The following is a 13,804-nucleotide window of genomic DNA, read 5'->3' as shown; positions in this document are numbered from 1 at the left end:
AAATTAAATTTTTTCGGGTGATGATTTATACATTTTGTTGAAAATTCGTATTTTCTATGAATTAAAATCTTTTTGATCTAAATTAAAAAATATTTGTCAGTTCTTACATTTCTTGTTCAGAATTCTAAGGATTTTTGAAACTTTGTAGCTTTTTGAGGATTTTGAAATGTTTTAAGATATATAATAGAATATTTTCTGAAGATTCCAGAGAAAATTTTAAATCATTTTTTATTCCACAATATTTATTTTAAAAGAATATTTAACAAGATTTTACAGCATTCTAAAAGATTACAAAAATTTTCCAAAAATAATGTGGACGATTTTTAGGCTATTTTTTATTTTTTGCTTACCTTTTTTAAAGTCTTAAGAAAATTTCTAGTCATTTTAAAATATACAAGTATTTAAACATTTTTAAAATGATTAAAAATTGGAAAAAATATTTTAAAAAACTTAAAATAAATTGTCGATATTATTGAAAAGTTTCAAGACAATAAAAAACTTTCCTTGAGATTTCTGGCAATATCAAAAGTAAGTTAGAATCATTTTATGAATTTCGAAAGCTTTTAAGAAATTAAAAAAATGTTCTCAATATTTGTGGGAATATTTTTCAGGATTTTTTATTTTAAAAAATTTACTTTAAAAGAATATTTAAAAGATTTAACAACATTCCAAAAGATTTCCAAAATTGTCAAAAAAAGTGCTTGGAAGATTTTGAGGCAATATTTTTTATTTTGCAGACTTTTTTTTTAATTTAGAAAAATTTCAAATAATTTAAAAAAATATTTAGAAGTTTTTAAAAGCTTAAAAAATAATTTTAAATTTGAAAAAATGTCAATTCCCTTAAATTCTTCTATATTCACTACATTCTCTTCTATTTAATTTTGTTGTATTTTTTGTAGATTTTTTTGAAATTTATTCTGAAGTCATTTAATTTCACTCAAGATTCTTAGGGATGAATGAAAAATCCTGAAAAATAAAATTCCCGAATAACGAAAGACGAAAGTCTCTAATAGTTTATAATATTACCAATTTGAAAATTCCCGAATAATAAAATTCCAGAATTTTAACAATTAAAAAAATAGATTTTATTAAATATTATTTATTTGAAAAAATAAGCATATACTTGTTAGCATATACTTGCTTAGCTACCGCCGTATCAGCCGTATCAATGATACAGTGCCCCCGGCGCCAGGGGGCCCATAAATAAGAATGATTTAAATTATAAATTATTGTTCGAATTCGAAAAATAAGATTGTAAACTTCAGCAATTTTATGTCCCAAATTTTATTATTTGGGAACTTTCAAATTCGGTAGTATTATAAACGGTTAGAAAAGTTCATTATTCGGGAATTTTATTGGTTTCATTATTCGGGAATTTTTCAATTCGGAAATTTTAGTGTCGGAAATTTTATTTTCCGGAATTATTCAGTAGTCTCAATTCCTACACATTTCATAAAATTCTTTGGAATTCTATTGAACTTTTAAAACTCATTTCAATTTTACTGAATTCTAGACATTTTTATTAATATTTTTGAATTTTTATCAGTTCGCTTGAATTTTGTAAAAATCCACCTTGGGTTTTTATAAATTCCACCGAATTCTTCTCGTTTCCCTTAAATTCCTCTGAATCCAAACCAATTTTACTGAAATCAATGGAATTTAATCAATTTCATCAATTAATTTGAATTATTTTGTATTTAACTTGAACAGTTTTTAAGCCATTTTAATTTATCTGGAATCCATTTAAATTTAATCGAATTGTCTTTAATTCAAAAAAACATTAGTCAGTTTTTCGGTATAAATATGTCACTTTTCCATTCTTTCAAATAAATTTGACTGTGGCAGCCTTGACAATAATAAGTTAAAAATTTGAAAATTTAAATTAAAAAATGATTGTATTCCATTTATAAAGGATTCCTCGTTCAAAATATTACAAGAATAAAATTTTTGTCTCTAAATATTAGTGGCCAGAGAAAAGTTAGCGAATTTTGAAAATTAAGTTTTGCGCCCAGCCTGTATAATTAAAGTTGAATACTAATATATGCAAAATAATCAATTTAATTAAATTAATCGTTAAAAGACAATACGTTTTCATAAAGTTTCTTGATTTATTTTCTTGAAAAAGTACATAACCTTGGAAGCTAAATTTAGAAAGTAATAAAAAATATATAATCGGTGCATTCCCTCTGAATAGAAAAACACTTTATTTTTCGTAATAAAATTTGACGATTTTAAAAGTCACGCACAAATAGGTTATTGCTATACTGCGCATGCGCATCGCAACATTTTTGGTACTTTCTAACCTACAAAGTTGTCAACACTGCTTGAATTTGTTCCGAAATTTCCCCAAAAGGCTCCGAAAATCCGTCTGTTGGAACTTTTGGAACGTTCAACGAAATTGCTGGAATATCTTAAACTTCACCGTAAAAGCACGCTACCTTCGGCGAACTTACCGTTCAAAAATATATCAAATATCGTGAAATTACATTCGTAAAAATGTCAGACTGGGACACCGTACCGATTACTTTGAGAAAACGAGCTCCGAAAGGCTCGGCGATGAAATCTGAGCAGGTAAGGAAATTCCGGAAAGTCACAAGATGTCATCGCTCCCATGCTCCGGACCAACACCGAAAAATATCTATTTGTTTTTATTTCCAGGCAGTAAATGCAGCTCGCCGACAAGGCGTCGCCGTCGATACACAATCCAAATGTAAGTAATTTACCTATTCTAATAATTAAAAACATTTTTGAAACGTTATTATCATTTTGGAGCAGAATGATTTCAATAGATGTAAACACGCAATTCACCTTCAACCTAGAACCACCTAAGGCCCTGCCAAGTTGTTACACGTTGCATACTCTTGAATTATTTATATTATTGATTTTGTTATTTTATTATTCATCCCGTGAATGAAAATTTAACTATTTTTATTATCTACAGATTTTTGTAAATGTTAACAATTATTAGAAGTTCTATTTTTAACTATTTATCGACACGTATACTAGGAATTTAGTTTTACAGACAACAATGATATTACATAATTTTTTAAGTTTCTGTATTATACAAAAATTAATATTTTAATTTTTACATTCTTATCTGAGAAAATTGAGTTTCGTCGATTTCATCAAATATCGACGTTTTTGGACTCACATCTCGTTGCCGCGTTGTGTTTTAAGGCCTAAAAAGAAAAAACAGAGTTCGTTAATTCCAAAAAAAATTGAAATAAGACTCACATAAGCTTGCCGCTGGACCAGGAAACCGGGAAATGACTGAATTTATTTCTTTTCCGGAAATTTGACAAATTTGTAGAAAAAAAAATCTGTCAAGTTTGATTTGAACAGTTTTTTAAATAATCATTTTTTTTCCAATTGTGATATCGTTCAGTTTACACTGCGAATTCGAAGATCTTTCACTTACAAAATTTCCTTTTTAAACTTGTTTTTTCATTTAAAGCATTTTGACATTCAGTTTTAAAGACTTTAAAAATAAAAAATTAGTAGCATTTTAAATCGACAAATTTGGATAAAAAATCTCGTTAGTTGATGAAATGTGAATAATAATTCATTTTGTAAGACGATTCGAAATCAGTTCAGAATTTCCGGATTTCAAAGTTAGGAAATAAACTGTTTTAATTGAAAAGGAATTAAAGGCTTTTATTTAATCAAAAATATGTTTAGTCTCGAATAAAAAATTTAACAGTAATTATAAATCAAACATTAAAAACTAAAAAAAGAAACTTTGAACGTTACAGTTATAATTGTTCTATGTGAACATTTTGTAATTTACAAGTCAAATTGTTGACGTTTGACGTATAATAAATATTGCACACATATAATTCCTAGAAAAAAATTCGAGTAAGTTGAAGAGATATTTAGATGGTTAAATTTGCAACCAACGAAATAAACCTCCAGTTAACAAAATAAATTGTTAATTAATGAGGTTCAGCTGTAGTTGGATTTTTAATTAAAAACTATTTATTTTTAACAAAATGGTTCAACTTTTAATCAAAGAGATGAATTTTTAACAGATAACGTAATAGCAGATATTTCAGCCAAAAAAATATTTAAACTAAATGTTAAAGGAAATAGAGAAATTAAAAATATATATATTTGAGTTTTCAGCCAAAAAAGATTTCAGTTGAATTTTTAATACCAGAATATTAATTATCAATAAAAAGTTATTTTCCTCCCAAAATAGTTGGATTTTCGGGGCCAAAAAGGCGACTTTTCATCAAAACAGTCGAATTTTCAAGTTAAAAATTCGAATGTTTTAGAAAACATCTGTCTATTCAAGCAAAGAAGTGAATTTTTTTTCCAACAAAAGTTGAATTTCCATTAAAACAGTAAAATTTTTAAACCAAAGCAACGAATGTTTAACAAACTAGTTAAATTTTCAGCTAAAATGATGAATTTTTTATAAACAATATGAATTTTTATATAAAATTATGAATCTGTAACTGGAATAGTTGAATTTAGTTTAAATTCTTCTTTTTTTTTATATCATTAATCTTTTTAGTTGAAAATTTAACAATTTTGTTGGGAATTCTGTTTTTTTTTTTTTTTGAAAGATTTTTTGTCAGAGTTTGTATCGAAAAATTTGACCTATTTCATTTTTGGATGAAATTTCATCCTATATGTTGTATAAATTAAAATTTAAACTGTTTGAAAGAAAATGCATGTATTTTGTTGAAAAATCGTCTTTTTGGGTAGAAAATTAATCATGTTTGTCAAAAGTTAAACTTTTCAGTTGAGAATTTAACTATTTTGTTAACAATTTATCTTTCTTGATTGAAAGTTATCTTTTCCTATTTAAAAGTCCACTATTTTCTGAAACATTCAACTTTGTAGCTTAAGAACTTTACTCTTTTGTTGAAAATGTGTTCTAATAAATGTGTCTTTTTATTTAAAAAATGTAGATATGTGTTTGAGTTTCAATCTATTTGTTTGAAAATTTGACCATTTGATGACAAATTCATCTTTGTATGCTAAAAATACAACTATTTCATTAGAAATTCAACTATTTGTTAACAATCTAATAATTTTGGTTAAATCTAAGTATTTTTTTAAAGTCATTTTTGTTAAAAATTCAACTGTCTTTGAAAAAAATCTTTTTGGCTTAAAAATTTATCTATTACGTTAAATCTTAGGAATTTAAAGTGTTTCGTATTAAATTCAATAGTTTCTCTACAATCATTTTATTTTTATGAATTTTCAACGCCAAATTAAAAATATCCAATTCATTACAAAAAAATTGTATTTTCAACCAAACATTTGATTTTTTATTTGACAATATGAATTTTTATTAGAAAAATCAATTTTCTATCAAATTATTTAATTTTTAAGCTAAAAAGACGAATTTTCTATAAAACAGTTGAAATTTCAATCTAAAATTAGGAAGTTTTCACAAAATAGTTATTAATTTTAAAAAAGTATATAATCTTCAACCCGAAATTAGGAATTTTCATTACAAGTATTAAGAATCTTCAACCCGTAAACCGAATTTGGAACAAAACAGTTGAATATCTCAACAGAAAAGACCAATTTAAAAAAAAAGAATTAAATTTTCAAGTGAATAATTAACTTTCACCCAATTATTTTAATTTTTAACTAAACACTTCCATTTTGCAGCATATAAAGATAAATTTTCTCGTAAAAATATTAATATTTTAGAAAATAATTCAACTTTCAACTAAATAGTAGAATTTATAAGGAGATGAGATTAATGCTGAACGAATAATGTAATATTAGACTTTTAAACCTAAAATAGTTGGATTTTCTTATGGGTTATATTCGGTTCGCATGTGAGTGAACACAAGAAAAAGGGAAAATTTTCTATGAAAACAGGGCAAAATGAGGAATTAAAAAAAAGTAATATGGGTAGAAAAAAAACCCAGAATTGGTAATGCAATTTATGGATGGCCCATAACTTTAAAAAAGTACCCTAGTAGAGCCAGGCCTCGACTAAACCACTGTGAATTGCATTAAAATACCTCTTATTTCATAAATGATCGTGACTTATAGCAATGGCAGTTGCTGACGTTCAGGAAGATGTCGATGAAATTACAGATGTTTCAAGCGACACCGATTGTCAAATGGATGACACAGCATTCCTGAATGCAGTTCGGTGAATGAATAAATGCCAAAATGATCTCTTTATCAAATATTTCAACGGGAAAATGGGAAACGACCGGGAATTTTTTTTAAAGTGAAATTGACTTCTGATCGCAAAAGAATTCAAGTTTTCATTATTTTAATAATTCTGGTCAGTTTAGAAAACTGTTTTCAACTTCATATACAGTCGCAAGTCACTGTACTCTAATTAAATTATAATTCATTTTTCAATTGTTATTATTTTCTATTATAACAGGTAAGTTGCTGGACCAGTAAACCGGGAAATGAGAGAGAATTTTCTTTTACCGGGAATTTTTTCAAATTTGTAGAAGAAAAATTTGTCCACGTTTGATTTCAACAGTTTTTAAATAATTAGTTGAATTATTGTGTTTTTCAATTGTGCTATTATTTACCTTACAATGCGTAATAAAAAATTTTTTACTTTAAAAATGTTCCATTTCAAATTTTTATTTCTAAGCTTACATTTTTAATTTAAAGAATTTTTGAATGCTTTATTAAAGACTTGAACAAATAAAAAATAAAAGCCTTTGATGTTGAAAATTTTGGATAAAAAACATTATTATTGAATGAATAAATTTTTTTCTAATTTATCTGTACTTTAAGTAATAAAAAGTGAACAAAAACGATTTCACAAAACCATTTTAAACCAGTTCAAAATTGATGAATTTTCAGATTTTAAAGTTAAAACTTAAACGGTTTCAATTTGAAAGTCGTAATTATTAAACAAATGTTAAGGTGTGACTGAAAGTTTATAAACTATTTTCAACTTAAAAATAATTTCATAATATATTCTTAATTAAAGGATTTTATTAAATTAAAAATATTGTTTTAGTATAAAATATTCTATTTTTAACCTATTCAATTTGAAATTTTTAATGAAAAGAAAAGATTAATTATTGAATATTTAGTTAAAATGTCGAAGATCCTTTAAACTTTAAACGTTACAATTTTAATTGTTGTATTTGAAAAATGCTTAATTTGTAAGTGAAATTTTTAATTTTTGATGTATAATCTACAAATGAACATTTGTAGAAAAAATTTGAGTAATTTTTAGAGATATTTAGGAGCTTTAAAAGGATTAAAAATTATCATGCGAATTTTAGAAAGTTTTCTTAAAATCTTCTAGAACCTTTTTTGAAAATTTCGTTTAAATTTTTAAAAAACTTTATAAATATTCTCTTAAAATAATTTTTCAAAATGAAAAGATTATTTTTAATTTTCCTAGGAATCTTAAGAAAATGTTTTTATTCTTTTCAAGCCTTTCACAAATCTTGAATTTCCAAAAAATTTCCAAAATAATTTTAAATTTAAAACAAATTTAAAACAACTGCTAGATTTCTCAAGGTTTTTAAATAAAATGTTGAAGCTTTCCAAGGATGTTTAAACCATTTAAAAATAAAATAATTGAATTTATAATTTAAGAATTGTTCAGTAACAATATTTCAATATTTGATATTTCTAACTTAAAATTCCTTAAAATTATTTAATTCTGAAAATTTTAAAGTTGATTGATTGATTTTTTAATTTAGAGCATTGAAAATGATAACGTGGATTTATATATTTTTTATATTGAAAAATGTTAGTACCTTCAATTTTATACGCGGCAATTACTGAGCATTTGAATACAACATTTTTGAATTAAAAACTTTTAAATTTCAATTTTTAATGTTCAAAATTTGACAGTTCCACTTTGAGTGCTTTCATTTGCAGCTCAGTTTTTATTACCTCAAGTGGTAATTTTTTTAGCTTTAGTGGTGCATTTTTTAAATTTCATTCACAGTGAAAAATGTTTGCAAACCAAGAAATGACCGGGAATTTATTTCGTCGATTAAAACGGTCACCCTGTATAAGAAAAGCATTTTGCAATTTTTTGCTCTAAAATTTTTCGCTGACTTCAGCTTGATAATCGAATTGATGATATTTCAAACATACGAAACAGTAATTTTCTCAATATTTGCAAAAAATGGATTTATCGCGTTTTATTCGCTTGCTCCTAATGTGTCCTGAGCAAGTAATTTTTAGAGTAGAAGTAGTATTTCAAAGAAGAAATATTGCTGAATTATAATAGAGAATTTTGTTTACATTGTTTATTGCGAATTCGCCTTTCTTCATTTTTAAAATTCCACTACTTAGTTAAAAGTTAAACTCTTTTGTTAAGAATTATTTTCTTTGGTTAAAGATTCATCGTTTTAATTGAATATACATCTAGTTGAAAATGTAATTACTTTGTTGAAAATCAATTTTTTAAACTAAAACTTTAACTATTTCAGTAGAAAATTTTACTATTTTTACTACAAATCCGCTTTTTTCCGGTTAAAAATTAGATTTTTAACGGAAAAATTAACCAATCTACTTTTAGTTGAAAATATATCTTTATTGAATGAAAATTCAACTTATTTGGTTGAAAATTGATATCTTTTATTTCGAAATTAAACTTGTTGCGAAATTTATGTACTTTCTGAAAAATTGGCCTTTTTGTAGAAAATTAATCTTTTGGTATAAAATTCAATCATTTCAGTTGAAGATTCATGATTTGAATGGTTGAAAATTAATTCCTTCAACTGAAAATTTGGATGTCCATTTTTGTTTGAAAATTTATCTTTTCTTGTTCAAAATTCAACAATTTGGATAAATAGTTGTATTTTTAATTAAAATTTAACTATTTCGTTAAAAATTCACATGTTTTGTTAAAAATCTTTTTTTTTTTTTTTTTTGAAAATTATCTTTTTCTTTTCAAGTTAATCTTCTTGATTATAAATTCTTCTCTTCGGTTAAAAATTGAAGTATTGCAGTTAATTGATTATATGTAATTTGAGTTAAATATTAATCTTTTAGGACGAAAATAAAATTATTTGCTTGCAAGTTAAACTCTTTTATTAAAAATTATTATTATTATTATATTTTTTTTTTTTTAAGATTTATCATTTTAATTAAAAATTCAATTTTTGGCTGAAATGTGAACTATTTTATTGAAAAATTCTTTTTTCTTTCGATGAAAAGGAATTTATTTTTTTGCCAAAAATTTAACTATTTTGTTAAAAATTGTTTTGTTTTTTTTTGGTTAAATATAATTATTTATTTGAACTGAAGATTTAACTATTATTCCATTTGAATATTTCATAATTTTATTTAAAAGCTCATCTCCTTCGTTGAACATTCATTTTTTACTAACAATTAAATTATTTAATTTTTGGTTAAAAAATGATCCTTTTTAGTTGAAAATTCATCTTTTTGGTAGAAATTAATCTTCTTGAATGAAAATCTATCTCGTTGATCAAAAATTCAACTACTTTGGTTAAAAATTCATAATTTTAGTTGAAAGTTCATTTTTCTGGTTTGAAATTCTAATAATTTTTTTAAAAGTTTTTATTTTAAGTTAGTTTTTTTTAAAAGAATTTTTTAAACTGAAAATTAAACTTATTTTAATTGAATATTTAAGTTTTCGATGAGAATTCATATGTGGGGTTGAACATTATTTTAACTTAAAATTTAATTATTTAAGGATTGTTTGAAAATTTATCTTTTGTTAATGAAAATTAATTTTTGTTCTTGTTGAAAATTCCACTTTTTCAGTTGAAGATTCCTTTTTTTAGTTGAAAACACATCTGTTTGATTTAAAATTAAATTATTCCAGTGCAAATTTCATAATTTTAGTTAAAAATTTATCAGTTACGTTGAATATTGAAATATATTCTTGAAAATCCATTTTTTTATGTTGAAAATAATTTTTTTAACTGAAAGCTTAACTATTTCATTTTCTGTTAAACATTATTATTTTTTAGTTGAAAATTTAATTATTTGTTTCAAAATTAATTTATTTTGCAAATTTTTTGCTCTGTTGTGTTAAAAGATGTTCCGAATGAAAGTTATGCATTAAAACAAATGTTTGCCTTGACGGCAAATATTAATATGTTACTTATAATTGACTAAAATATTTTTTAATTCTTTGAAATTTTGTAAATACCGTAAAAAAATTCCTTGAAATCTTAAATCTTAGGTAATCATTTGAAATTCCTTCGAAATTTGTAAATCTAATTAAACTTTTGATAGTCTAACGAAAATCTTTGAAATCCAATTGAATTTTTGGGAATATTTTAAAATATACTATATTATTGAAAATTCTTTAAAATTGTTGAAATTCCACGTAATCCTTTTTAGATTCCTTTCAAATTTTCTGAAATCCCACGAAATTCTTTGATATTCCGTAAAAAGTTTGAAATCTCATTAAATTCTGTGGACTTTAAGAAAAAAACCTAAACTCGAAAATCCTTGAAATCCATTCAAATTTATAAAACTCCATTAATCTTCTGAAGTCCCCAATAATCTCATAATAATCCAGTAAAATCCCGTAAAATATTTTAAAATCTGTAATATTTTTCCAAATTCTTTCAAACATAACAAAACCCTTGAAATTTTGTGGAATTGTTTTTTTCTTTTGAAATCCTGTGAATCCCTAAAATATTTATAAATTCTTTGAAATCTTTCAAATCTTACAAAATCATTGTAAATTCTGTAGATGTTTATAAATCTATTGAAATTAGTTACAAGCCGACAAAATACCTTGAAATCCCAGGAAATTCTTCGGAATCTTTTAAAATAAACTATATTATTTAGAATCCTTAAAAAATTTTTACTTTCCATGAAATCCATAGAAATGCCTTAAAATTCTGCAGTAAAATTCTGTAGTAATTTCCTAAATTCCTTCTAATTCTTTTGAATCATTTGATATCTTTGATACCCTTTTAAAATCCCTTGACATTTTTTTAATCTCTTGATATTGATTGGAATCTTATGAGTAAAAAGATGTTTAAAATTTAAAAACCAGGAGAAATGTCTTTTTTTATTCAACATTTAAAGGAAAAACGATTTTATTAAATAACAAATTTGTAAACAAAATTGCAATAATGACTTTTATTTTTATTTTTAAGATTCTATTAGCCACCCTGACAATACAAGGTTAAAGTATAATAATAAAATAATTGCAATCTTGTTTTAGGGGGAGGTGGAGCAAACAAGCAACACGTTACTACAAAAAATACAGCAAAGCTGGATCGTGAAACTGAGGAATTAAAACACGAGACAGTCCCTCTTGATCTGGGAAAACTAATTCAACAGGGTCGTCAGAATAAAGGACTTTCTCAAAAAGACTTGGCAACGGTATGATATCCAGAAATTAATAAGCGGGAATTTTTGAGACCGAGAAATGGCAGCGAATTTTTGTTCTCTGGCAGTTTTACAAATTTTTAGGAGAAAAATATCCAATAACTTATGAACTTAAATATAAAATAATTATGAAATCATTAAGTTTACAATACGTAATTATAACATTTTTGAGCTTTAAAATTGTTCATTTTAGAGTATTTTTACCAAAAATCAGATCTCTGAAAAATATAGTTTTTCTACGATTTTAGGAATCAAAATAATGTTACTGATGATGTTATTTCAGATTTAAAAAAAACTATTTTTAATATAATTTTCTTAAAACTTACAAAATTTTAATTGAAGGTTTTTTGCAAATTAATTTTTTGCTTGCTATTGCTTCTTATTTTCAAAGTGGTTGGATTTTAAGAAATTATGGCTTATTTTTTCGTAGAAAACTATGATTAAAATAATTATTTTTTCACGAATTTTAGACTTTTTTTCATAAAAAATTATGAATAAAAATTAATTACGGATTTTTAAAATTGAACTCTATTTCAACTATTAAAAATTAAACAATAATTGATTTTACAAGACAATTTTGAATCTGTTGCAATTTGAACGGTTTCAATTCGAAATTCTTAGTAATTAAACAAATTTAAACGTCCCACTGAAACTTTATGAGCTTTTTTCGATTTTTAATTCATAAAAAAATTCTTTTAATATAAAATATTCCATTTTTAACCTATTTTTTGGAATTGTTTAATATTTGTGTTTTTAATGTATTTTAGCATTAATATATGAAGAAGGTTGACATTAAAATAATTTTTATTTATTTTTAATTACAAGCAAATAATTGAAACTTAAGTATTACTTTTTATTCTACGAACAAAAAACTTCGTTATCTGAATTCAGTTAAAATGTTTTCTATTGTATCTGAATTTGTGTGTAAATAGTAAAAAAATCGTTCAACAAGTTATTAAATAAATTTCTGACTATACAGGCACAAATTTAGGTATACTGAAAAATATTTTTACTTTATTTAGACACTTAGAATTAATTTTAATGTGAAATAAAAAACTAAGGGACTTTTAGATATTTTATTATCAAAATTATAAATTTACACTTTGAACTTCAAAATTTTCATTGATCCATTTCAAACAAATTTTATTTATTAGTGAAAGTGTTGAATTTTGATGTATAAATAACAATTCAACAATTATTAATTTTAAACGAATTATAATTAAAATAATATAACTTAAATGAATTGTGTTCAAAAACACCTTTAATTTTCACAATTCTAATTTTAAAAGAAAGGGAAGAAATTTTGATATTTCTTTTCAATTTGATAGGGAATTTTTTTCATTTCGAACATTTTTATAGAGTTATAAGGGATGAAATTTTGATTATTTTTTCTGAATTGGTAGAGACCGTTATTCTTTTTAGATTTGTTATTGATTGGAAGTTTTTTTTCCTATTTGGAAGAGGAACTTTTTTATTTTTTACATTTTTATTGAGATCAAGGTGGGCATTTGATAATTTTTGTTGCTTAGACAGAGTGAGATTTTATACATTCAAGATTTTTATCTTGCTCAAAAGGAGGAAATTTTGATTTTCAATATTTTATTAATTGAAAGGATAATTATTATTGATTTTTTAATTTTTCCTTATATTCAAAAGGAGGACATATTTGTCTTACATTTTCTTTTTATTTCAATTTTAATTCAATTTTTTCTAAATTGGAAGAGGGAAACAATTTGATTTTTAAGGCAAATTCGGTAATTCAACAGTTTTATTTGAGTTTGAAATTATAACATTTTAGTTCTTAGGTTTTGTTGAATTTAATGAGAGTGATTTTATATTTTAAAGATTTTTATCGAGTTGCAATGGAGGAACTTTTGTTTTTCAATATTGTATCAATTAAAAGGGTAATTTGTTTAAATCCCTATTGACTTGGAAGGGAGGAAACTTCCTTTTTAATTCGAAGAGGCCATTTTTTTATCTTATCATTTTTAATGAATTGGAAGGGATGACTTTTTTTCGGAATTTTAAAAGGGAATTAAAAAAAATATTTGTATTGAAAGGGAAGATAGGAAATTTTGTTTCACTTTAAGTGCTTTAATGTGCAGTTCAGTTTCGATTACTCGAAATAAAAACAGTTCAGTTTTAAGAGTTTGAATTTTTAAATTTTGATGCCTTTAAAAAATATCCGCAAATTCTGAAAATTAAATGCAGGCCTCGGACTCACCACACTATATATATATATTTTTTTTTTTTGAACGTCCACACTATTTTCCAACTTTTGCATGAATAAATTACACTAAAGACATTATTTTCTCACACTTTTTCTCTAATGTCACTATTTCTTTACGTTTCCTTAACAAATATTTTTCAACTTCTTCGCTAATTGGTTACAAATTTTCAACAAAAAATATAATATTTGATATTTAAATCAAAAAAGATTTTCATGTTTAATAAAAAAAAAGTTTAATATAACAAAAATACGAATTTATAACAAATTAGTTGAATCCTG

The 13,804-nt window shown here is 24.0% G+C and overlaps 1 protein-coding gene across 1 annotated transcript in view; it reads left to right on the top strand.

Annotated features, from left to right (window-relative positions):
• Positions 1-2,317: 2,317 nt before the first annotated feature.
• Positions 2,318-13,804, top strand: part of LOC117177295 (endothelial differentiation-related factor 1 homolog) — a 16,797-nt gene continuing 5,310 nt past the window's right edge. The window contains exons 1-3 of the mRNA XM_033367891.1: positions 2,318-2,571; positions 2,659-2,710; positions 11,129-11,289. Of these exons, the coding sequence (XP_033223782.1) occupies positions 2,497-2,571; positions 2,659-2,710; positions 11,129-11,289 (288 nt within the window). The 5' untranslated portion in view covers positions 2,318-2,496. The remainder of the gene's footprint in view (positions 2,572-2,658; positions 2,711-11,128; positions 11,290-13,804) is intronic.

The sequence above is a fragment of the Belonocnema kinseyi genome, chromosome 7 (genome assembly GCF_010883055.1).
Source record: "Belonocnema kinseyi isolate 2016_QV_RU_SX_M_011 chromosome 7, B_treatae_v1, whole genome shotgun sequence".
NCBI lineage: Eukaryota > Metazoa > Arthropoda > Insecta > Hymenoptera > Cynipidae > Belonocnema > Belonocnema kinseyi.
Note: the sequence above shows the minus strand (reverse complement) of the source record. Positions and strands in the feature narration are given on the sequence as shown.